The 24,148-nt window shown below is 44.9% G+C and overlaps 1 protein-coding gene across 1 annotated transcript; it reads right to left on the reverse strand.

The window, feature by feature from the left end:
• Positions 1-510: 510 nt before the first annotated feature.
• FZD1 (frizzled class receptor 1) lies at positions 511-2,979 on the reverse strand. The gene has a single exon (XM_008149211.3). The coding sequence runs from the start codon at positions 2,515-2,517 to the stop codon at positions 571-573; it is 1,947 nt and encodes a 648-aa protein (XP_008147433.1). The 5' UTR covers positions 2,518-2,979; the 3' UTR covers positions 511-570.
• Between the last annotated feature and the right edge of the window lie 21,169 nt (positions 2,980-24,148).

Raw genomic sequence — 24,148 nt, forward strand, 5'->3', positions numbered from 1 at the left:
GACCCGGACCTTCAGCCCAAGATGCTCCCCACCTACGGGCGGCAAGGCGGCGGGAGGGGCGCGCGCGCGCGCGCGCGAACCAGCGGGACTCCGGGCCGGTGCGCTCTGTTTTTATCTCTGTAGTACTCCAAAAAGGGCAAGAAAGTAAAGCCTCAAATGGTTAAACCGCCCTAAATCATCCAAATTGAAACAAAACAAACACCCCCCCCCCCAAAAAAAAAGGAAAGAAAAGGAAAAGAAGAAATCGCGTGATCAGTCGTCACTTAAATACAAATATACTTACAAAAATCTTACACAGGCTATTTACAATCATAAAAGCGTACAGTCCTGGTACCAGGGAGAGAGGTCGGTCCATCCCCCCCCGCAGGCAGTTGGGCCCTGGGGTCCGTTTGCCCCCAGGGACGGAAGCTTTTGCAGGAGCCATGGTGTTACAAAGAAGCCTGCGAAAGTGTCTAGTGAGGAAGCATACAGCAGCCAGGGTTGGCCAGGATTCCGGGGGGGAAAGGTTTTGGAATGGTGGCTGGGCCCCGGGCCGAGGGCTGGGAACGGGCTGAGCGAGCCTCCCGGGTCTCAGACGGTGGTCTCCCCCTGTTTGCTGTTGGTGAGTCTCGTGTAAAACTTCCTCCAGGAGTTCAGGGTCTTGCCAGACCAGATCCAGAAGCCTGACGTGATGCCCACGATCAGCGTCATCAGATACTTGATCATGAAGACTGTGAAGTCGGGGCTCATGGGCGGGTGCGGCGGGGGTCCTCCACCGGCCTGGAGGTGGGGGCAGGGGATGGCGTAGCTCTTGCAGCTCTGGGCCACCCAGCTGCGCTCCCACTGGTCCCGGAAGGCCTGCTCGTAGAAGTAGCAGGCGATGACGATGGTGGCCGGCACCGTGTAGAGCACGCTGAAGACGCCGATGCGCACCATGAGCTTCTCCAGCTTCTCCGTCTTGGTGCCGTCGTGCTTCATGATGGTGCGGATGCGGAAGAGCGACACGAAGCCGGCCAGCAGGAAGGACGTGCCAATGAACAGGTACACGAAGAGCGGGGCCAGCACGAAGCCACGCAGCGCGTCCACATTGTTGAGCCCCACGAAGCACACGCCGCTCAGCACGTCGCCGTCCACCTGGCCCAGCGCCAGGATGGTGATGGTCTTGATGGCCGGCACGGCCCAGGCGGCCAGGTGGAAATACTGCGAGTTCGCCTCGATGGCCTCGTGGCCCCACTTCATGCCGGCCGCCAGGAACCAGGTGAGCGACAGGATCACCCACCAGATGGAGCTGGCCATGCTGAAGAAGTAGAGCATCATGAAGAGGATGGTGCAGCCCTCCTTCTTGGTGCCCTGCGCCACCGTGCGCGCCCCGTCCTCGGAGAACTTGTCGTTGCACACCACCCGGTCCTCCAGCAGGAAGCCGGCGATGTAGGCCACGGCCACGGCCGTGTAGCAGCCCGACAGGAAGATGATGGGCCGCTCCGGGTAGCTGAAGCGCCTCATGTCCACCAGGTACGTGAGCACCGTGAAGAGCGTGGAGGCGCAGCACAGCACCGACCAGATGCCGATCCAGGTGCGCGAGAAGCGCAGCTCCTCGGGCCCAAAGTACATGAGCCCGTACACCTTGGTCGGCTCGCAGGGCGCGCCGCAGTCCTTCTCCCCCAGGAAGTGGTAGTTGAGGTAGGAAGGCACCTTGAGGGCGCGCGGGCAGGAGAACTTGCCTCGCTCCGACGCGCCGGCGCCCCCCGGGAAGCCGCCGCCGCCGCGGTACCCCCCGCCGCCGCCGTGCTGGGGGTTGCTGGTCCAGAACTCGGGCAGCAGCGAGGGCGTCGGGGTGCCCTTGTCCGAGGTGTTCTGGCCCACGCACAGCTCGCCCGCGCCGTGCACCGGGAACTTCTCGCACTTGAGCGTGTCCGGCCACTGGAAGCCAAACTTGTTCATGAGCGCCTCGCAGCCCTGGCGCGCGCGCTCGCAGAGGGAGCGGCAGGGCGGCAGAGCCTGCTCCAGCACCGTGCACACCGGCGCGTACATGGAGCACAGGAAGAACTTGAGCTCGGCCGAGCACTGCACCTTCACGAGCGGGTAGAACTGGTGCACCTCGAGGCCCGCATCCTCCTGGTTCGTGTGGCCCAGCAGGTTGGGCATGATGGTCTGGTTGTACGCGATGTCCGTGCACAGCGGGATGGAGATGGGCTGGCAGTAGCCGTGGTCCGGGATGGAGATGCCCCGCTCGCCGTTGTACTGCTGCCCGCTCTGTTGCTGCGGAGGCGGCGGCGGCGGCGGGGGCTGCTGACCTGGCCCGGGCCCCTGGCCCGCCGCCTGCGCCCGGACCCCAAGCAGCAGCGGGGCTTCCAGCAGCCAAAGCAGCAGCAGCAGCCAGCGCGCCAAGCGCCCGGAGCCAGCTGGGGGGCGGCGGCGGCGGTGGCCAGAGTCCCAGCTCCCCTCTGCCACCGGCCCCGCCGGGAGCGCCCCGGCACAAAGTTCCCAGCTCCCGCCGCCGGCGGCCGGGGACTTCTTAGGCGCCTCCTCCTCAGCCATACTTTTTCAGCTCCTTTCTTGGCGCCGCTCGGCTGGGGCTGGCGGTGGCGCGGCGGGCGGCGGCTCCCCCTGCGGCCGGGGAGATCTTCTCGGCGCCGGTGCCCTCCGTCGAGCCCGAGCCGCGCTCGGCCCGCTCCCCCGTCTCCCGCTCCGCGTCCCGCAGCCGCCGCCGCCGCGGAAACTTGCGATTCATGAAGCGCGGGCGGCGGGGAGAGCCCGGGTGGCTCGGGCGCGCCGGGGTCGCGTCCCGCCTTCCTGGCCCTCGGCTGGCTGGCTCCCGGCTGGCGGCGCCGCGCTAGTGGCCGCGGCCGGGTAGAGCGCGCAACTCTCGGCAGCCCAGCGGCCTCGGCTCCCCCCAGCGCCTCCGCCTCCTTCTCCGCCGCCGCCGCCTGACCATTTGTGTCAATCCCTCAACTCGCTCGCTCTCCTCTCCCTCGCGCGCCCTCGGACCGGTTTCCAGGCGCCCCGCAGTCTGCCTTTCACCAGGAGGGAGGAGCCTTGAAACCGACACGGACCTGGAGGCTCAGGGACCGTCGCCCAATCGCGGCCCCGGCTTCCCGGCGCAAAGGGCGCCCGCCGCCTTCTTCCCCCAGTGAAAGTCGGCGGCGCGGGAGGAGGAGGAGGAGGAGGAGGCGGGGGGCGGAGGAAGTAGTAGTCGCGGAGGCACCGCTCCGGCACAAAGAGTGGGTTTGCTATGAAGCGGGACCGGCTTGGTTGCTTTTACTTTTAAGGAAGAAAGGGAGAGGACAAGTAGGAGAATGGTCCCATATGCTGCTGGAGATAATGAATAGGAGTCGGCGGACCGCGGGACTTCGCTTTTCTTTTCTTTTATCCATTTTCCTGTTTTAAAATCCTGCTCTTAAACGCGGGTTGACAAACGGCAAACCGAGCGAGGCGCTCAGAACAGATGCCTTTGACTTAAGGAGCGCACGGCTGCCTTTGGGTTTCTGTCCGTGGAGTTTTTGTTTAAAGCATTACCCTAATAAAGCCTAGAGCCCTCGGGCTGGGCTGGGCGGGCTTTGGATGCGCCATTTCCCCCAAGGAGAAGTTCTCGGATCGCTGTTAAAATGAAAACAAACAAACAAACACACACACACACACACACACACACACACACACACACACACAAGAACAACAGCAAAAACTTTGATGGCATTTTAAAATGCAAGCCAGATGCGCCGTCTGCTACTCTTCTGGTAGTCCAACTCCCTTTTCTCCTCTTTAATCAAGTCAGAAACAGAAGCAAAGGGAAACTACCCATTAAATATTGAGAGAGAGAGAAAAGTTGAGAACCCCCGCCCCCTGGCCCCCAGCTTCCTCGCAACCCAGGATCCCAGTGGTGGCTCCAAGCTGGGCTGGCGGCCAGCCTGGGCCCTGGAGAGCTGCTAGGAGTCTCCCAAAGCCCCAGGGGGTGGGGGTGGGGGGCATGGCTCTTGAGGGAACTTCTGGGAGTGCCAGACCCGGGCCAGTTAGGTGCCAGAGGCTGGGCTGCAGAGCTGCGGATGCCAGTTTAGAAAACAAAACAAGTCTGAAAGCTAAAAGCACACCGCATATCCCTTTCCTCATCTCAAACAACACCATCCATCTCAGCTGACTTACATTCTTGTTTTCTGTGTAAGGTGGCATTTTTTTTTTTCCCAAATGGTTTAACTACATGACTCAGTTTTATCAATCAAGTGCCATTGTATTATTAATCCTACCTAGGATTGTTGGCCTATGATTAGACTCTCTGGGGATACTTTTCTACCACTATTTTCTGTCTTTTGTTTATCCATTCATTTGCCTAAGTAGTTCTTACCAAGCACCTATTATGCTGTAAGCACTGTTCAGTAGAAGAGTACAGAGGTCAACAAGACATGGATGGCCCAGCCTTACACAAGGGCAGAGTACTATGGGGGCACAGACTGGTAGATGTTATTCGAGGGCCCATCTCAACCTGAAGGTGCACATGGGAAGCAGCCAGCCTGCAGAAAGGGTAGGGGAGGGTTCTGATGAAGAGGTGAGTGGAAGGTGCAAAAGACAGGAGCTCAGAAACGCTTAAATTTCTCAAAGGGTGGGATGGGTGTGGGTGTGTGTGTAGGGAGGGTAAGAGTGGCTGAGATATTTTGGGGAAGTCAGGGGAAAGTTTTAGTCCATGCTAAAAAAAAGTTTGAGCTTAATTATACAGACAGACAATTAGGGAGCTACTAAAGGCCGCTTCTCCCCCACGTCAGCAAGGGGTGGCTTTAAGATGACTGGGAAAGAGGGAACCAGGGGCACACTGTCACCAGCAAGCGTGAAGATGAGTCTACACATGAAGGTCACTACTTAAGATGGGTGTGCTTGTTAGAGAGGACAAGGGTTTCCAGGTCTGGGCGGTTCTTACTGAATGCTATTCTTGCTAAATGCTAAAATATAGCACAGTATTTTGCAGATGCAGCTATAACCGGATGAGCTCAACCAGAACCCAACCAGGTTAAGTGTAGCCAACTACAAAGAAGGAATCAAAATGTAATTAACTAAATAGTATATATTTAGAGAGAAAAACCTGAGAACCCCCTTCAGAGAGACAGCTTTGGGTGTGAATTCCCTGTTTACTTGCTGCAAGTAAATAAAACTACCTAACTACAACCGCATCTCATTCTTTAATAGAACACCCCAGGTGGCAAACACCTTGAGTTTGGCAACATTACTTGAACTGCACATTAACAGGACACTGTGAATTTCATCACCATGCATGTTTGTATCTCTAAAGAATGTGTAGTCATATCTCTACCTGTTAAAACAAAATGACACTGCTCCAGCTAATACACACACACACACACACACACACACACACACACACACACACACGTAGTACTGTTCTTCAAATATTCATAGGTCCAGTAAATGCATAAAATACATATTTATTTTTAAGTGTTCCTGGCCCTGGCTGGGTAGCTCAGTAGGTTGGAGCATCATCCCATACACCAAGGACCAAAGCAGTTATGTCGTTTGTCCAAGGACCTACAGTCAGTAAGTGCCAGAGTAGGGTTTGTGTCTGACCAAAATCCATGGACTTCCATTGGGTGAACATGTCCATTCCTGAAAATTATAGGAGAAAATTTGGTTTTGGGGGGCAGGTCGTGGCAGTTCCTCAGTGTTTAACATAGTTTTCTACACTTGGATAGAGATGGTAGGAGTATCAATGCTTGGGACTGACGAGTTAGACTAGCATTTTCCAAATTGTATTGTGTGAAATGCAATAGGTTCCCTAAAGGTGTTCTGTGAAATAAATTTGTTCAAATAAGTTTGGGAAAAGGCCATACTCTTTGTCCTTACTGGAGACTCATGTGAGCTTAATAAAATCTCTGAGAAGTGGTCAGGTAAAGAACCCTTTTTAAACTTTATCTTACCTAGTATTCCCTACATTTGGAATATATCCATGCACTTGGAAGACACACACACACACACACACACACACACACACACACAAAACACTAAATATTTTGCTTGACACTCATGCACTAATACAGTTTGAGAATTGCTGGATTAAACCTAACATCTTGAAACGAAACTTTATAAGGTTGGACTCTCACTTCTGTATCACTTTTGTGTGTTTGGAATGAAAAGTGACATCTTGGTCTACTCTGCTTTGAGTTTCTAACTCTTTTCTTTCCTAGTGAAGGGTATTGCTGGGTTAGGGAGCTGATAGTGAGAATGCTCAGACTATGCTACTCCCTCACCTAGGAGTCTATGATAGAGGTGCTTTATGTGTAAGTCTGCCTGAGCTTTCAGCATAGATCTCTACCTCATTTCTTCTTGAATTTCCAACCCAGGAATTTCTACATCAGCTAATTCTTGTCTTCCAAAACATCTGCATTCTTTGCTACAATTCTAAAACCTAATGTCTTTTCTTTCTTCATTGTTACACAAATCTGTCCTTGACATTGGTGAGAGAGTTCTTGGATTCATTTACATTCATCTTTTAAAAATATATATTGCTTTCCTTAAAACAACTGATCAAAAGAGATGGTAAGTTTGATTATCTTGACTTTTATCTCACAGGCACTTCTGGCTGATTCATATCAAGATCCTAAGCTAACTTATCTTTTGAGAGTCAGCTATAATTTGTTAGAATTTTCATATTAAACATGGAAAGACTCGAAGATTTAATATAGATGGTAAGTTCACTATGTCTTAATATGAATCAGGATTACTTGTACACAGATCTCAGAAAACACATTTAAAAAAATAGAAATATGAAAGGAAAGAATATCACCACCATCACTAAATTATCCTCAACAAGGTAAGGTAATAATTATCCAAAATTTTCTTGTAATTCGAAGGTTAACTAAAGAAGATTTTTGCTAAAGCTACTACTTAACTCTCAGTGCCTCAAAAAGACTAGAGGTAAAGAACTAGCTCATGACTCTGCTTTAATTACTGCTGTTGTTGTTATGTAATTGGAAATAGTATATACTAGTATTATCTGGGAAACCTTTTGCAAAACATACAAGCACTTGTATTGGATTTAAAATGTAGTCCTTCTGTGAGGCCCTGGGAAAGAAATATAGATGATCCCTTGTAAATTAAAACCTTATGTTTCATGAGCTTAAAGAGGCCTCTTTGATTGGCTAATATATGAGGAACTGAGTTTGGAATCATTTTGGTGCAGAAAGAAGTTTTTAAGACAACAAGTAAAATTTGTGCTTCTATAAGCGAGCGTTTCTGCTCTACCGTCTGCACGACTTGACATTTGTGTGTGTATGTATGAAGGAAATAATGTTATACAGCTTCTAAAATCAGAGCCCGATTGTTTCCTTTTTGTTTGTTTCTTGCTTTAACCTGAAATCCTCTGGCTGAAGGTAACATGGAAGTCAATCCACAGTTTCTAAAGTACAGTACAAATTCTTCTTAGAACAATATCTTTGGAATTACGATTAAGAACAAATGAAACGTACAACCAGGCTTTGCCATTTCGGATCTGACATCATTTCTTTGGCCAGGGTAACAAAAACACCAGGTTATTTATACTTTATTAGACTTCTAAGGCTGAAGAGATCTTAATACTTGAAAGAAAACAAGCCATTTTTTCCCTCTTAACGTTGTCATCAGACCTTAGTGTGTGGCTTACCCTTCACAACAGTGCTGATGAAGGTAGCAAGAATATGATGTCGAGTTAACATGCAGAAATGGAGGTTTACTAGTAAGAAGCTGACTTGCTCACACAGTTGGAGGAACCAGAATTCAAATGTAGTTACCACATGAATTAACACAGCAGCTCACCAGAGGAAACAAGATAAATTACACAGCTTTTGTAACTTAAAGAAAGTTTTTTAGGAAATGCAATATTCTGCCGTGCTGTAAGACAGTTATTTGGATGTTTTAGTATAAAGGAGATCAAACATCAAAGGACATTGTCAGGTGGCCATTTCTTATACCTACCCATGATATAATGATGCATCTTAGATGGGGGAAGGCGTTTCTGTAAGGAGGCAAAAAAGGGACTCAACGCATAGCTTTCCTGTGATGCGATTTGGTCCAGGATGATGTTTAAGGGGATGTACTTGCCATCCTTACATTTATTCTGTATCAGAAGAAAGGCCTGGTCATTGGCATGTTCTTTGGGGCTGGGTTACAGGCACCATTTTTCTTTTATCGTGATGAGTTTCTTGCTTTACTAAGCCTAAATTTCTTCACTTATAAAATTAGAATGGCAATCTAATGGGCATTGTGTATCTTGCTGGCTTTAATACACTGTTATTCTGATCACAACAGAATGCTTACATTTAAATGTCGGAATATTAACAAAATTATACAGGTTTCAGATGTACAATTCTACAACACATCATCTGTACACTGTATTGTGTGTTCACCAGCCCAAGTCTCCATTTTTCCCCCCATACCCTCCTCCACCTCTCCCTCCCATCCTTCCCCCTGGCAATCACCACACTGTTGTCCATGAGGTGTTTTGTTTTTTTGTTTTTTTTTCTCTTTTGCTCAATCCCTCCATTCCCTCCCAAACCCTCCCCGCCCCCCAAAGCTGTCAGTCTGCTTTCTCTCTACCAGTCTGTCTCTATTTTGCTTTGTTAGTTCATTTTGTTCATTAGATTTTGTCACCCCAATACATTCAATAAAAAGGAAAAATAAATAAATAAAAGTCAGAATCTTAATCAGTAGGCAAGTGCATTTGATAAGACTGCCTCAACACGTTGCTTTTAGGAATCTCTGCAATACTGATCTGATAGGTTGGAGTGCAGTCAGGATCTGTTCCAGGGGTGGGGAACGTCCAGCCTGCAAAACCATTTGGTCAGGCCCTGCCAAGGCATTAGGGGTGAATTAATGAAATGTTTGACCAAATACAGCAGGCTCATTTTTAAGTTGATACTTTTGTACGGCCGGAGAATACTGTTATAAATATCCCAATGGCCTTTGGCAGAAAAAAGGTTCCCCACCCTGCAAACCGAGAGCTTTTCTATTCAGCTTTCATTTCCCCTCAGTTCTCTCAAGAACAGAAGAGTAGGCTCTGTCTAAGCGGCTAGTGTGCTTCCCTTGGGGCCTTGCTGTTGTGTATATGGCATCCTATTTGTGCAGATCCTTCAGGTTAACACAGGACTTTTAGCTTAGAAAGAAGAAAGTAAAAACTTTGTCATCATTACAAACTGATATATGTTTGAAAAAATATGCACACCGATCAAGATTGGATTTGCTGATTCTGATATGGTTAATTTTCCCTTTCTCCCATTGCTACCCCCAAGCCCATGATTTTCTAAACGTTCCATAAATCTATGGTTATGTATGCCAAATTTATGCCAAATTTAGTGTCATAAAATAATATTCTATTATGCTTACAGTTCATGGAGTCAGGAATATGGACAGGGACAGCAGGAATGCCTTGGAACTCAGCTGGGTGGACTCCAGCAGCAACGGGGGTGACATGGGCAGTTAAGAGCTAGAAAAGTTGGTGCTGGAGGATCCACTTCCAAAATGCCTCCTCCTAGGCTGGGCGGTCCCCCAGAGTGCTTGCCAGTGGCCTCTCCAGAGAGACTGGTCCATGGCAGCTCAGTGTTCCAGCAAGCAAGGCAGAAGCTGCATGCTCTTCCAGGACCTCGCTTTGGAAGGCACAGAGTGTCACTGCCCACACAGTCAAGCTCAAAAAAGTCACAGGCCTGATCAGATTCAAGTGATGGAGACATAGCCACCACTTCCAATGGAGCAGTGTCAAGGAATTTGTAGCAGTTTTTAAAAAACTGCCATACTAAATAATCTAAATTTATAAAATAATTTTATTTTTTATTACAGGGCTAACGATAGCTATCATAATAACATTTACTTGTTATTATGTGCTTGTTAATTCTCACATTCATTTCATGAGGAATGCTCTATTTTATTGCCATTTCACAGAAGAGTGAGGCTCAGAAAGAATAAGGAACTGGCCACACCCAAGTGAACAGGACAATGGAGATTTGAACCAAGACTGTCTGGCTGTAGACCATAGGAGATTAACCACGGGGTTATGTAATTTCTCCTTAGCCAACTACAGTAAAGCTGTTTAAGAATTGTTAAGCAAAATTTTAAAGTTACAGATCTTTACCAAATATTAAGAAATGTTTTAGATAAAATTGTTACTAAACAGATTTGACGGTCTCAGACCCACAGCAATTGAACAAAATGTCTCACCTCTACATAGACACCTGTGCGTTGAAAGAGTCTTCCTAACAGGTTTGGGCAGGCTTGAACTTGCAGAGCTGGAACCTTCCCCAAGAAGAATGAGGTGAGTCACGAGGCTTGAGGGTTAGTTACTGTATTGTGAATGCTGGCAAATCAGGCTTTCGTCTTTGACTAGAAGTTGGATATCATTCCAAAGTTCAGAGATGTTTTTGCATCCAGAATTGGGCTGCGATCAAGACGGAGTCCATTGCAAAGTGGTTGTTTCGCTTGCAAGGCAATTAGAAAGTAGCTAGCTAAAGCACAGAAATGCAAAGCTCCCATTTCTTTAACTCAGTTTTCATACGTCTGACCAAGTTGTCTAGTAGGTTCATGTCCTACAAAAAAATACAAAATTGCAAAGAGACCCACCTCTGTGATGAATTAAAAACCGGTGGTCCTACAAGTTCCCTACTTCTTACTAGAAAATCTCAGCATTGCAGCTAAGATAACCCTTGAGACAGCAGCCTGGATGTGCTAATAGACTGGGGGCAACCCCAGAACTCTGTGGCTGTAGAACCATTGTGGATCCTGAAATTTCAACCCTCTCAGCCCTGTTTCCAGAGGATTGGAGTGGACAGGAAACGGGACCTGCTCTAGCCCCTCATTTCCCTCCGGCCCTGGCTACTCCCTGCTGCAGCCGGCTGTCCTGGCTGCTCTGACCTCACACACCGACCACAGGAGACTGCCAGCACTTTCCCTGTTGCACAGCTGTCTTCTCGCCAGTCAGTGATGGGCCACACAGCCCCGCAGGGCCCACTGCTGCACGGAGCCACCATCCTCCGCTCCTGCCCAGCACGCATTTAAAGAGATTTTTCTGTCTATGGCAAGAAAGCGATTTCAGCTGATCTTGGCATCCAAAGGTAAACAGGAAATTCGTACTTTAATCTTTTTGCTATCAATAATATAGGATATTTTCCAAAGGTTGAGCTTTGTGGCCCCCTCAGTGATTCAATCAAGGGTTTACATTAAAACCATTTCTTACCAATTTGCAATCCAAACGCATGATGGTCCCTTAACCTTCCTGCCCAGCCATAATGAAGTCTCATTCTTTCCTGGGTACTTCGGAAAGAGCTACATCAACCTTGTATTTCCATTTATTTATTCATTCAGCAAATATTTATGAAGCACCTATCATGTGCCAAATACTCTGCTTGGTGTTCAAGATATAATGCCAAACAAGGTATAACATCTCCCCTGTCTTCACAGAGCCTTCATTCTAGCACTGAAAAAGGAAACAGAACAAATACTTACATCATTTATTATACATGTTACGCATGAGTTCATTCTAGTTGGTATACATTATGTTGTCTTTTTTTTTTAAATCCTCACCCAAGGATATTCTTCCATTGATTTTTAGAGAGAGTGGAAGAGAGAGTGAAAGACAGAGAGAAGCATCGATGTGAGAGAAACACATTGATTGGTTGCCTTCTGCACGTACCCTGACCAGGTCCCTGGCTGGGGAGGATCCTGCAACCGAGGTACATGCCCTTGACCAGAATTGAACCCAGGATCCCTTCGGTCTGCAAGCTGATGCTCTATCCACTGAGCTAAATGGGCTAGGGCTTGTGTTGTCTTTGATTGGGAATTATAGGCAAGTCTGTATAGCTTTATCAAAGAAAGGATTGCATGGGAAAGTCATAGAGGTGTCTAAGAAGATACAAGGAAGAGATAAACAGGTACAAGACTCAAATTATCGCCACCTCTCTGGCAAAAGTTTATGGATCTTCCTTCTAATGTGCTTCATCAATGTGACTTAGTTATCAATACTCCAAGTCTTTCAGCCCAACCGGGAATGCCTTTGGTCCATCTTGAGTGTAGTGTCTGCCTCTGGACTAATGGATCAGAGTCAGGAAAGCTGGTTTTTGTGTACAGACATGGTTGTGAGGGTTTAAGACCTCAGAGAAGAAGTAAGGCAGCCTCTGGAAAATTAAACAGAAGTAGGAATTTCCCCAAGAGCACTTGACCTAATTTTGGGAATGAAGATATAATCCCATTACCTAAAGGATTAGGTAATTAGTTGAAAGGAAGAGGAATTAGTTGAGTCAACAGGAAAAGTGTGGGCAGGAGAGAGAGGAGAGCATTGTGATAAACAGGAATGGTGTCTGCAAAAACTCAGAGGTAAGAAAGAGTAAGACACAGTAGAGGACCCATGAGAAGTCTGGATTATGCCCAATAGCATCTCTTCATTCCAATGGACTGGATGCTTCATCTCCAGTCCCAGGTCTCTTTCATCGGCCCTCCCAGGAAGCCACTGAAACTCCTGGTGACCAGTAAGGCATTGCTGTGTTCCTGGGCCAGGCATCCAGAGTAGGGTCTTTTCTACTGTTAGTAATAGAGCTAGTTGACACCTCTGATTTATGGTTGTTTTTTCCTTCCAGATATATTCATCTTCTTTACAGAAATATATTGGCTTTTCTTTTTTTAAATACAGGTTTATTAAAATTCACTTCACCTACTTTCTCTAGATTTATAAATATGCCACCTGATCTTTGTATCTACAAAACAAACCTATATAAATTCCAGCAGAATTTTAAATAGTTTTTAAAACAGCTCTTGAATTTTAAGAGTCTATCACATTAAATTTTCTAAGACCAGAAATTGAGATATTTTGTTTGGAGAAACAGCAGCTATTAGAAGTTACATATGATGATCTGACCCAGATTTATTAACACTTTAAGGAGTAATTCCTAAATACCTATTGCAATAACCATGATGATTTGAGCTGAGCCAATGTGGAGGTCTGCAGTGGATTAAAGGTGACCACAAATTCCTTGTCATTCCTGCCATTAAGAGATGGAGTCTATGCCCTAACCGGTTTGGCTCAGTGGGTAGAGTGTCGGCCTGTGGACTGAAGGGTCCCAGGTTCGATTCCGGTCAAGGGCATGTACCTTGGTTGCGGGCACATCCCCAGTAGGAGGTGTGCAGGAGGCATCTGATCAATGTTTCTAACTCTCTATCCCTCTCCCTTCCTCTCTGTAAAAAAATCAATAAAATATATTTTTTAAAAAAGAGATGGAGTCTATTTCCCCTCCCCTGAGTCTGTTTTGGTCTTAAGACTTGCTTTAACTGTAGTATAATGTAGAGGAAATGACAGTATGCCCGTTGCAAGTCTAAGCCCTCAAATATAGGTGGTTTCTGCTTTTGTGCTCTTGGAAGCCAGCTGCCATGCTGTGAAGAAGCTCTGGGACTACTGAATGATGGGCGAGAACACAGAAAGGTCCTGGAGGTTCAAGTGCTAACTTGTGCATTCCAGTGGCAGCCATGCTCCCTACTGAGTGCAGCTGCTGAGTGACCTCAATTTATACCTTGGGAGCAGAAGAATTGCCCAGCTGAGACCAGTCAACCCACTGAAGTATGAGACATAATACATTTTTATTGTTTTAAGTCATTAAGCTTTGGATGGTTTTTCACATAGCCACCAAAGAGGTTCCACTTGCATTTCTTTTCCATTTCTTTAGGAGGCAGTGAATTTTCTGTTATTGTTGGGGTTTTTGTTGTTTCTAGCATTTTCATTTTGCAACTACTTTTCAATTGTTTTACTAGCAATTAATACAAAAAATCATATAGCAAAAGAAAAAACAATTTTTTCTTCTTACCCGTTCCTTTGAGTCACCCAGTTTCACTCCCAGAGGTAACCGTTTTCGGTAGCTCCTTCGGTATTTAAATATAGACCACAAAAGGAAAGTCTGTCTTTCTTTTCATTTCTTTTTTTTCTACACATGGGTTTACATCTTCCTCTTGTTGCTTACTCATATATGTTGGAGGTAGTTCCATGCTCAACGCAATAAAGCTGCCTTATTCTTTTTAATGACTATATAGCATTCTATTGAATGATATATCATATTTATTTAACCAGGCCTCTATTCACAGGTGCTTGCCTCTAATCATTTATCCTACCTAATAAAATGGTAATATGCAAATTACCATCACTCCGCTACGCCCATGATTGGGCCAGCGGGAGGTGCAGGGGGCGGGACTCGGGGTGGCCGGGGTAGCCGATGGGGCCAGCGGGACCCTGAGCTCACGTCGCTGGCGGCACAGAAGGGGCCTCGGGGGCAGCGAGCTCACGTCCCGCCGCGGACCGTCAAAAGTGGGGGAGCTAGGTGCCTGTCCACTCCAGCACCAGGCCTTTCGGAAGCGGCGGAGGCTTCTGAAAGGCCTGGTGCACCAGCGGATAGGCACCCAGCTCCCCCGCGATTGAAAGCAAAAGCATGTAGGGGACCCTACACATGCATGATTCAATCATGCACTGGGCCTCTAGTTACAAATAAAGCTACAATAAATATTCTGTATCTATGTCATTTGTTTTGTGTAAGTACAAGAATATATCAAATTGTTGGGTCAAAGCTTATGCATATTTTAATTATGATAACTGTTTCCAAGGTATCCTCCATATAAGGTGTATCGAATTAAGCTCTCACCAACAAAATGTGAGAATGACTGTATTCTACATATTATCTAACACATCTAGACCAAATTCATTTAAAATGTTATAATTTTACAGTTGATTCTCTAAGGTTTCTGATACCCATAATTTTATCTTTTTCTCTTTGCTATTTTATATTTTATTTCTTTTTCTTATCTAATCGTGTTGGCAAGTGCTTTTAGAATTACCTAATATATAAAAGGCCAAGGTTGTAATGACCCGGAAGTTCTTCAGTCAGCACTGGGTTGTCAGGGTGACCCAGCACTGACTGCCCAGCTGCAGCCTGGCAACCCAGCACTGACTGCCCAGGGGGCTGAGACCCAGAGAGAGAGGCAGTGTCTGATCTGCAGCCTCAGTGGCAGCTGTTGATCAGTACTTGGCTCTCTCTTTCTCTCCCTCTTTCTTTCTGAGCTTCGCCAGCAGCCAGGCTTTTCTTTCTCTCCTGGCCTCTGTGGGGGCTGCTGTTAAGCCCTGCCTCTCTGATCAGGCCCAGAGATAGGCCCAGAGATGCTGACTGAAATAGGAATTGACCAATCATAACCAAATGTGGGTGCAGTGAAGAACCAATGGCTGTCTAGGAGGTGGAGCTTTTGATGCTGACTGGCATAGGAACCAACCAATCAGAACCAAATCTGGGTTCTGTGAAGAACCAATGCTGCCTAGGAGGCGGAGCTTTTGACACTGACTGGCTTAGGAACTGACCAATCAGAACCAAATCTGGGTGCTGTGGGGAGCCAATGGCTGCCTAGGAGGTGGAGCTTTTGATGCTGGCATAGAAACCGACCAATCAGAACCAAATTGGCCAGCAGAGGAGGGCAGTTGGGGGCGAGATCAGGCCAGCAGGGGAAGGCAGTTGGGGGCAACCAGGCCGGGAGGGGAGGGAAGTTAGGGGTGATCAGGCTGGCAGGCAGAGGCAGTTAGGGGCAATTAGGCAGGCAGGCAGGCAGGCAGGTGAGCAGTTAGGAGCCAGCGGTCCCAGATTGTGAGAGGGATGTCCGACTGCCAGTTTAGGGACCCCTTGGGGAATGTCCGACCCACAGGGATTGGGCCTAAACTGCCAATCGGACATTCCCCAAGGCGTCCCCAATTGGAGAGGGTGCAGGCTGAGCTGAGGGAACCCCCCCTGCTCTAGTGTTAAATAATACTAGTGATAATTGTTATATTATTGATCTAATGAAACTACTTCTAGTATTTTTCCAGTAATGATAAAGTTGACGCTTAATATGAGAGACATTTATTTTATCATGTTAAAGAAACAATATCCATCTATTCCCAATATTGAGAGTTGTTATTAGAAAGGTTGTTAAATTTTATCACATTTCAATATCTGTGGAATAATTATATGACTTCTGTCTCCTTCAGTCTATGAATATGAATTTGGTGGATTATATTAATAAATTTCCTACCACTGAGCTATCCTTCCATTCTTAGAGTAAGCCTCATACACTTGGTCATGATGTATTAGTCTTTTGATATTTTGCTGCTTCCTTCTTGCTAAAAATTTTATTTAGGGAATTGTATTTTAATTTATAAATGAAACCAATCTGTTGTTTCAAAGTAAACTTGACAAAGAAAATATTACATCAGACACAAGAGTAATAACAATGTGATGGATTAAACCACCAAATGAGAAATTCTAGAAAATGAGAGGGCCAAATTTTGGAGCATAACTATGTTAAACTATGCTTTGGGGGTAGAGGAAGAAATGTAAGTAAACGAAACAGAAACTGCAAAGAGATGAAAGTCAGACTTTAATGACCTAAAAGCCAGCAAAAACAGGGCGCCATGAAAAATGGAATTGAAAAGACTTAAACCCCTTGGTGGATGAAGAGAAATATCCCAGTAAAGAGAGAACGGCTGAGGCACACAGTGGGACTGAAGTGTCAGGGGAGATGTTCATAAAGGATGGAATGAACTTCTCAAAGTGGGGGTCTTGAGGAGACGTATAAGTTGGGAGGATGCCTCCTCTCTCCATGAAAGAGAGACTGGGGGAGAAAATCCCGGAAACCCCAGTGGCAGGTAGAAAAACCGGAAAAGCTCACATCAGACAATTGGATCCCAGTCAAGTGGAGTTAAACAGCTTGTGCAGAGGAGGGGAGCCAGTGCTCGCTTGCAGTAACAACCTGTTTGGAGAACAATCAATAATAAGAATAATAATAAATGGGCAGATTAAATATTAAAAAATCTTAAATTGTAAGTGATAAATTCACTGAATTGTTTCAGCAATTGGAAGAGAAAAAATAATCAATTTTCTATAGAAAACACTTACTAGTAACAGAGAAAGTATAAATTGGCTGATTTGACCTCCAGGGCCAAATGCCTCGTCTACACATTACTCATCCAAGTGACTTGCCTTTCCATCCCTTCCTTACTGGAACGGATTTTCCACCCCTGTAACCAGCGGAGAAGAGGCAGCCTGAAACAAGGGAGATGGCTCTTCTTCAGACCTAGATGTTCCCTTCACTCGGTGGTGGGCAGACTCTGGGCAAGCAAGCAGAGCACAAGCCCCGGGTTTGATAGAAGTGGCCACATGGGAGCTCTTCTCTTTTTCCATGACCCCGAAACGTCAATTTCATGTCCTCTCAAACAGGAGGAGGGAGCTGAACACGGAAATCATTAAACAGTCTCAAGCGTCCCGACTGTCTGCAACCTTAGGAGGATTCACTCTGACTTTTATTCTTTAAATGTCTGGTTTTAGCAATGATATCACCAGAAGCTATTAAGCTTGATATGAGATGAGATCATTTATAGGGCTCGTTCACATATGACACTGGACATACCCAGTTCCTGCAGCTCATTAGCTGGCGATTTGGGGCAAGTGTATTTAACGACGCTGAGCCTCAGTTTTCTCATCTGTAAAATGGCTCTTATAAAAATAGCTTCCCTGATTATCTCACTGGGCAGTTGTGTGAGGATCTAAAGAGATAATGAACATGTATAACACGTTGAAAACACCCTCTAAACATAAGGGGCGCTGCATAAATCACTTGTGAAGAATATCTTTGTTTACTACAAAAACTCATCCCGATCCCGGGCAAACTGGTGGGAGATTTTCCCTTTCTTTTCCAAAGCAAAGTGAAGACAGGATTTCCTTTCGTCTATGCTTTTGGGAAGTGTCATGTTGAACTCTGAATGGAATAGAGGGATGATTTGCTGAGCTTCTTTTGCCGTCAGTGCTAAAATACCAGCAGCCTTCCATCGAGGCGATAAGCACAGTCTGGGGCGCCAGGATCATTGGCTGAATGGGAAGCTTCTGCCTGGAATAAGGTTAAGAGGATAACCCCAAACAGGGGAAAAACTTTAACTGGCATGAGAAAGAGAGAAATAGCACATTTTCAAACAAACAGCTTTTAAAAGCCTGATGGATGCAGAATGTGCTGGTTTAAAGATAAGAACCCAGGAACCAGCCGAAACCGGTTTGGCTCAGTGGATAGAGCGTCGGTCTGCGGACTGAAAGGTCCCAGGTTCGATTCCAGTCAAGGACATGTACATTGGTTGCGGGCACATCCCCGGTCGGGGGTGTGCAGGAGGCAGCTGGTCGATGTTTCTCTCTCATCAATGTTTCTAGCTCTCTATCCCTCTCCCTTCCTCTCTGTGAAAAATCAATAAAATATATCTTAAAAAAAAAAAAGAAAAAAATAAGAACCCAGGAACCAGATTGTATGGATTTGAACCCCGGCTCTGCCCCTTTCCAGCTGTGGGAACTTAGGCAAGCTGTCTTCAGTTTCCTTCCCCAAACAATGAGTAATGAATGCAATGGCACCTCCTCCATAGGGCCATTAGGAGTTTCAATGAGTTGGTATTTATGAAGCACTTGGAACAGTGCCTGGCACATGCAAATGCTACGTAAGTTACCTGGAAGATGGTATTTACCACTAGCATGCCAGACTCCAGCATTAGACCTCTACGTGTGTTTGCTAATTGGAGAAGGCACATCCCATTGATTGCACACTGCACGGTTTAAAGAGCCTGTGAATTTCCAGTCCTAAATGTAAACATTCTCAAAGCCATTCCCCACATTTACCGTGAAATGAATACACACATCACAGATGCTTTAGACAACATCACACCAGGTTGCAGATCTGGGATCTCAGATCTGGCAGCAGATCGGGCAATGCGTATAACCTCTCGACGCCTCAGCTGCTCCCTTTGTAGCAATGCAATAAAAAATGCTGGCTTCCCAGGGGTGTCATGAAGATGAACATGAGATAACGTTTGTAAAACTCTCAGTGCTTAACCGGAGAGGCGCCACTGAAACACAGGTTGAAATTATTAACATCATCTCATATCCTAATGGAGACTGGCTTAAATGCCATTATCTCATTAAATGACCAAAGCCGATCTTAGAAGTTATAACGGGGGGCTTGGGTAGTTAGGAACATGGCACCAGACAGCTTGCTGTGTGAAAGCTGTTGCGAGGGTGCCACCGGACTTTGCTGTGTGAAAACTCACTAGTAGCACCGGCCCGTTTCCCCTGGGGCAACTCTATTTGCAGGGCTCCAGCACTTCGCACACACTGTACTGCTCTCTCGGGTTTCCCCTCTGTGACTCCTGAGCCTCACCAAGTCCACAGGAGTCTGGAGCTGGGAGATTTGGAGCGTGAGTTGCCTACCTGAAATTTGCCTAAAACCACATGGGCTCACAAAGCTCTCTAGAGTGGCTGAAGATTTCTGTGGAACCCATGATGTTAATCTCCTGCCTGTTCCATTTTCATTTGTCACCTCCAAGAGATAGACAGTAGGTGACAAATGCTCCGTGAGTAAATGAATAAACTGAGAGAGACAGAAAATCTTCCTATGACATTCTACTACTCCTGGGGGAGAGAATATTCCAAAATGATGGGAGACATATAACTGGTGATAAGCAAGGTGATTTCAGGTGATACATAGATGAATATTATATGTATACATGTATGTGTGTGTGTGTGTGTGTGTGTGTGTATAAAAGTTAAATATTAGGAAATAAAACCTGTGCATTCATGAATATTATTGCGTAGGACAAAGATAAAGTTGGTAGTTGAAAAAGATAGTTGGCAGTAAGGAAAAAAAATGTCACTTGACTTAAAGAAAAAGATTATGTCATTAATATTCATAGAAAATAATAATGCAGTTTTTATGGCAAAAAAAAAAAAGTCATGACTAAAGTTAAGGAAACACCATCTTAGAAGAGAGATAAGAGAGCCTTTGTTCCTTGGTTTCAAACTTAGATTCCAGGGAAGAATTTAGAGAACAGTGATTTCTTATATCTGGATTGATCGCCACTGTTTGTATAACATTTTTATAAGCTTTCGCTTATTTTCAGGTCACGCATAATTATTTCTGTTTAATAGATGAGGAGACAGACGAAGTGTCCTTGAAAAGTTGTGCAAGAGCAAGCTGGCAAGTGAGTAAAAATCTGAAAATGTTGTAATACTGTTTAGGGAAAAGAACCATATGCACAGAGGTTTTTACACAGCAGAGAACTGTTTACTAAAACCAGGGGTCAGTCCTTTAACTCCTTGGGAACCTGCAATGCTAATGGTGGCCCTGTTTCTCCAGGGTCTTTTCTCTACCACGTGCTGAGCACAGGGCAGGGAGCTGAGGCCTCAAGGAGGATCACCAGGCCCGTTATTTCAGGGAATTAAATCTGGACCTAGGTAACACACTGCTAGCCCAAGTCGGTCTTTCGTCATGTTTTGCTTGAATGGTAGGGTGTTAAAAGACTTTTTAAAAAGCGTGTTGCTAGTATTTAAGAATATGGAAATTTCATATAAAAATCTGGTGCCTGGCTTTGCCTAAAACCAAGTGAAGATCTGGCAAGACCAGGTCTTGGGTTCCTGCTTGGTTGGTCTCTGGTGGGGCCTGTGCCCTCTCCAGGCTGGCACTGTCCCTTGCTGGACTCACATCTCTTTCACTTCGGCTCTTTATAAAAATGTCATAGGAAGAGTTCCCATGTCTCTCAGTTAATTAACTTACTTGCTCTTTCATTCACCATCTTTCTTAGAAAACCCAAGTGCAGAGAATGATGTGGACAGATCAGCAACTCTTACAAGTCAACTCTCACTAGGGAGTGAGAAAATGAGCATGCAGACATTGGCCTGAAGTGTACAAAACACAGGCTGTGAGAACTCAACCATATTGTCATAGAACCAAGTAAGATGAACTCAAAGAGGCCCACACCAAGACACGTTGTAATTAAAATGCCAAAAGTTAAAGACAAAGAGAATTTTAAAAGCAGCGAGAAAAAAGCAGGTAGTTACCTACAAGGGAGATCCCGTAGCCTGTCAACTGATTTCTTAACAGAAACTTAGTGGGCCAGAAGAAAATGGCAAGAATTATTCAAAGTGATGAAAAGCAAGGACCTACAACTAAGATGGCTCTACCCACCAAAGCTCTCATTTAGAATTGAAGGTCAGTCAAAGAGCTTCACAGACAAGAAAAAGCTAAAGTTCATCACCACCAAACCAGTATTAAAGGGTCTTCTTTAAGAAGAAGAAGAAGAAGAAAAAAGATTAAAAATATGAACAATAAAATACATATCTATCAACAATTGAATCTAAAAATCAAAATAAATGAACAAAGAATCTAATGAACAAAATAAACTGATGAATAAAACAGAACCAGAGGCTGGTAACATGGAACAGACTGACGAATCTCAGAGGAAAGGGTGAGGGGGGCGGGAAGAGATTAACCAAAGAATGTATATGCATACATGCATTACCCATGGACACAGACAATAGGGTGGTGAAGGCCTGGGGTGGGACATGATCAGGGTGGAGAGGGGCATGGGGAAGAAAGAGGGTGGTACATCTGTAATAATCTAAACAGTAAAGAGTCAAAAAAATAATAAAATCTAAGATTTTATAAATTGATAAAGACATACATGTAGATACACATATATATACATGTAAAGGATACATATGTATGGATATAAATATGGACATAAGATATGATTGTTAATATTTGTCTGGGAAAAACATATTGCCACAGAAAATGGAAAAGCTTTGTGTTCAAAGGGTTTAGAAAATAAGTTCTCCTTTGACAGAGCTTAGCCCCTTGGGATTTGTCATAAGAAGGAAGAAAGAATTTTCAAGAAATATCAGGTTGTCCTTTGGCATATTCCTACTTTGTTCTGAAACAATTTGAGCTCAGAAGCACATTTCATCAAGTATAGAAGTTATAGGTTTTGCTAAGTGTGAATAGAAGAGAAAAAATGAGATGCAGGGTTATATTTTAACCTTAAAAACTTAGATAGGAATTTAACAGAATTCTCCTTATTAAAGGATGATAATTCCATCTTCATCCTTCGTAATGAGACATTGTTAATATTAGCAACTGTGGCCTAGTAGGGAGAAAATAAACAGGGAAAACTTTCAGGTAAAATATAGTTAATTTTATTTTATTTCTTCCCTGATTTCTTTCTGTAATACCTTCAAGATACCAGCCCAACACTATTATCATAACTGAATATTTTACATAATGGAGAGCACAGGCACCTCAGATCTCCTTTTGCATGACAAATGCTTAATTAGAAAAATAATAGGATGGAAATGAAATTAGTATTTACTATGACTGGAACAGAGACTTGTCCTGGAGAAGAAAATTTAGTTTTAATTCACCAGAGGCAAAAAAGAAAAAGAGAGAGAAAAAAAGCAGGCAAGAAAGAAAAGAATCTACAAGATGAATACTGAAAACAAATCAGAGACAAAAGCATACGGCTTGTGCCTACAATTGGGATGGAATCTCTCTCTTTCTCTCTCTCCCTCCCACCAAATACACACCACAAAGCCCACACAATAAAAAAAAAAATGATATTAAAGTTGAAGAAGTCCTTTTTAATTGCTTAAAAAAAGTCAGGCCCTCTAAATGTCCCATTTCCATCAGATTAGATAAAGTGTATACCAAATTAGTGTATCGCCCAATTCTGCACTGCATTAGCAACCTAATTATAACTGTGAAATAATTCAGTGTGGAACCACATGTTAAAATATGGTAATGGCTGTGGTAAGGTTTTTGAAGAAGTAGTTGTATTTTCCCGTGTCTTTTTGAGTTGTTGGTGGTGATTTGTTGCCTTTGGCTAGTGAGTCAGAGGCCATAAGGCTCTCCCTTACCACGGCATCTGAGAGCTATGTACACTAGTTCTCCTCGGCATTGATTTGTAGATTTTCACTTCTTTAACAGGAACACATCTTGTCATAGAAAAGCAGATAGGGTTTCACACAGGTTGGGTATCTGAATCCTTTTGTCCAGCTGAGTCCTACTCTTCCAAAGTTATCTAAAAAATGTGCATGGGATGTACATAGTTTGTCAAAATTCTTTCTTGGGAGTATGTACAAAAAGTTAAAATGCTGGGCCATAGAATAATATGTCCACTTCATTCCATCACAGCTGATGCAATTGAAATTACTCCATAGTTATTTATTCTGATTTTGTGGGGCTTTTATTGCCTTTAAAAAAATCAAGACAAATTTTAGAGAAGTTTCAGGTTAACAACAACAAAAAAAAAAAATGAGAGGGAAATTTAGAGATTTCCCATACATCTCCTGGTCCCACACATGTATAGTCTTCCCTGTTATCAACATGACTCAGCAGAATGGCATATTTTTTAAACAAGGATGAACCTATATTGGAGCCAAAGTCCATAGTTTACATTACAGTGTACTCTATGGGTTGCATAAATGCATAACTCAGATCTATCATTCTAATATCAGAATATTTTTACTGCCCTAAAAATCTCCTGTGCTCTGCCTATTCATCTGCCCACCCTTCCTGGCAACCACTGATCTTTTTATGGTCTCCATCGTTTTGCCTTTTCCAGAATGTCATATAGTTGGAATCATACAGTATGTAGCCTTATCAGATTGGCTTCTTTTACTTAGTAATATGCATTTAAAGTTCCTTCATGTATTTTCATGGCTTGATAGTTCATTTCTTTTTAGTGCTAATATTTTATTGCCTGGATGTGATACCATTGTAATTAGCTAGGTACTAATAATAGGAAAGGAGATAAAGGAAGGCCAGACATTGTAAGTATGGCCCTCTGGGCAGATTCACCAGGAAGCTGCAACTTTACACTCCCTAGGGAACCACTGGTCCATTCCCCTCAGACCATCTCTGCCAAAGACCACCCTCACCACAGCAAAGTCAGGATGACATGGGGAAGGTGCTTGCTGCCAGTCAAACCTGGAAACAAAGATCATTGGCTAGAGAGGGCAGATGCACTGCAAGCCCATGGAAATTTGGGGCCAAATAATCTCAAGACAAAGGAATTATCTCTCTCTTGGCTCTTGGCTCTTTTGTTCCTCTGGTTTTGTCCCTGCCCCTGTTCCCGCCATAGCCATGTGGTCCTGTGGACCCCACATGCAGTGGACTGATGGACTGCACTGGGAACACAGACTAAGCTAGCCTAATGCTGGACTGGACTGTGCAAACATGGAACAGAAACTCTGGACACTGGCTTTAATCCTAGCCCTGCTGCAGACACAGCTGAACTTCTTCTTGGTAGGATGGAGGGAAATGGAACCTTGGAAACTAAGGGGTTTGATTCCACAGAAAT

The sequence above is a fragment of the Eptesicus fuscus genome, chromosome 14 (genome assembly GCF_027574615.1).
Source record: "Eptesicus fuscus isolate TK198812 chromosome 14, DD_ASM_mEF_20220401, whole genome shotgun sequence".
Classification (NCBI taxonomy): domain Eukaryota; kingdom Metazoa; phylum Chordata; class Mammalia; order Chiroptera; family Vespertilionidae; genus Eptesicus; species Eptesicus fuscus.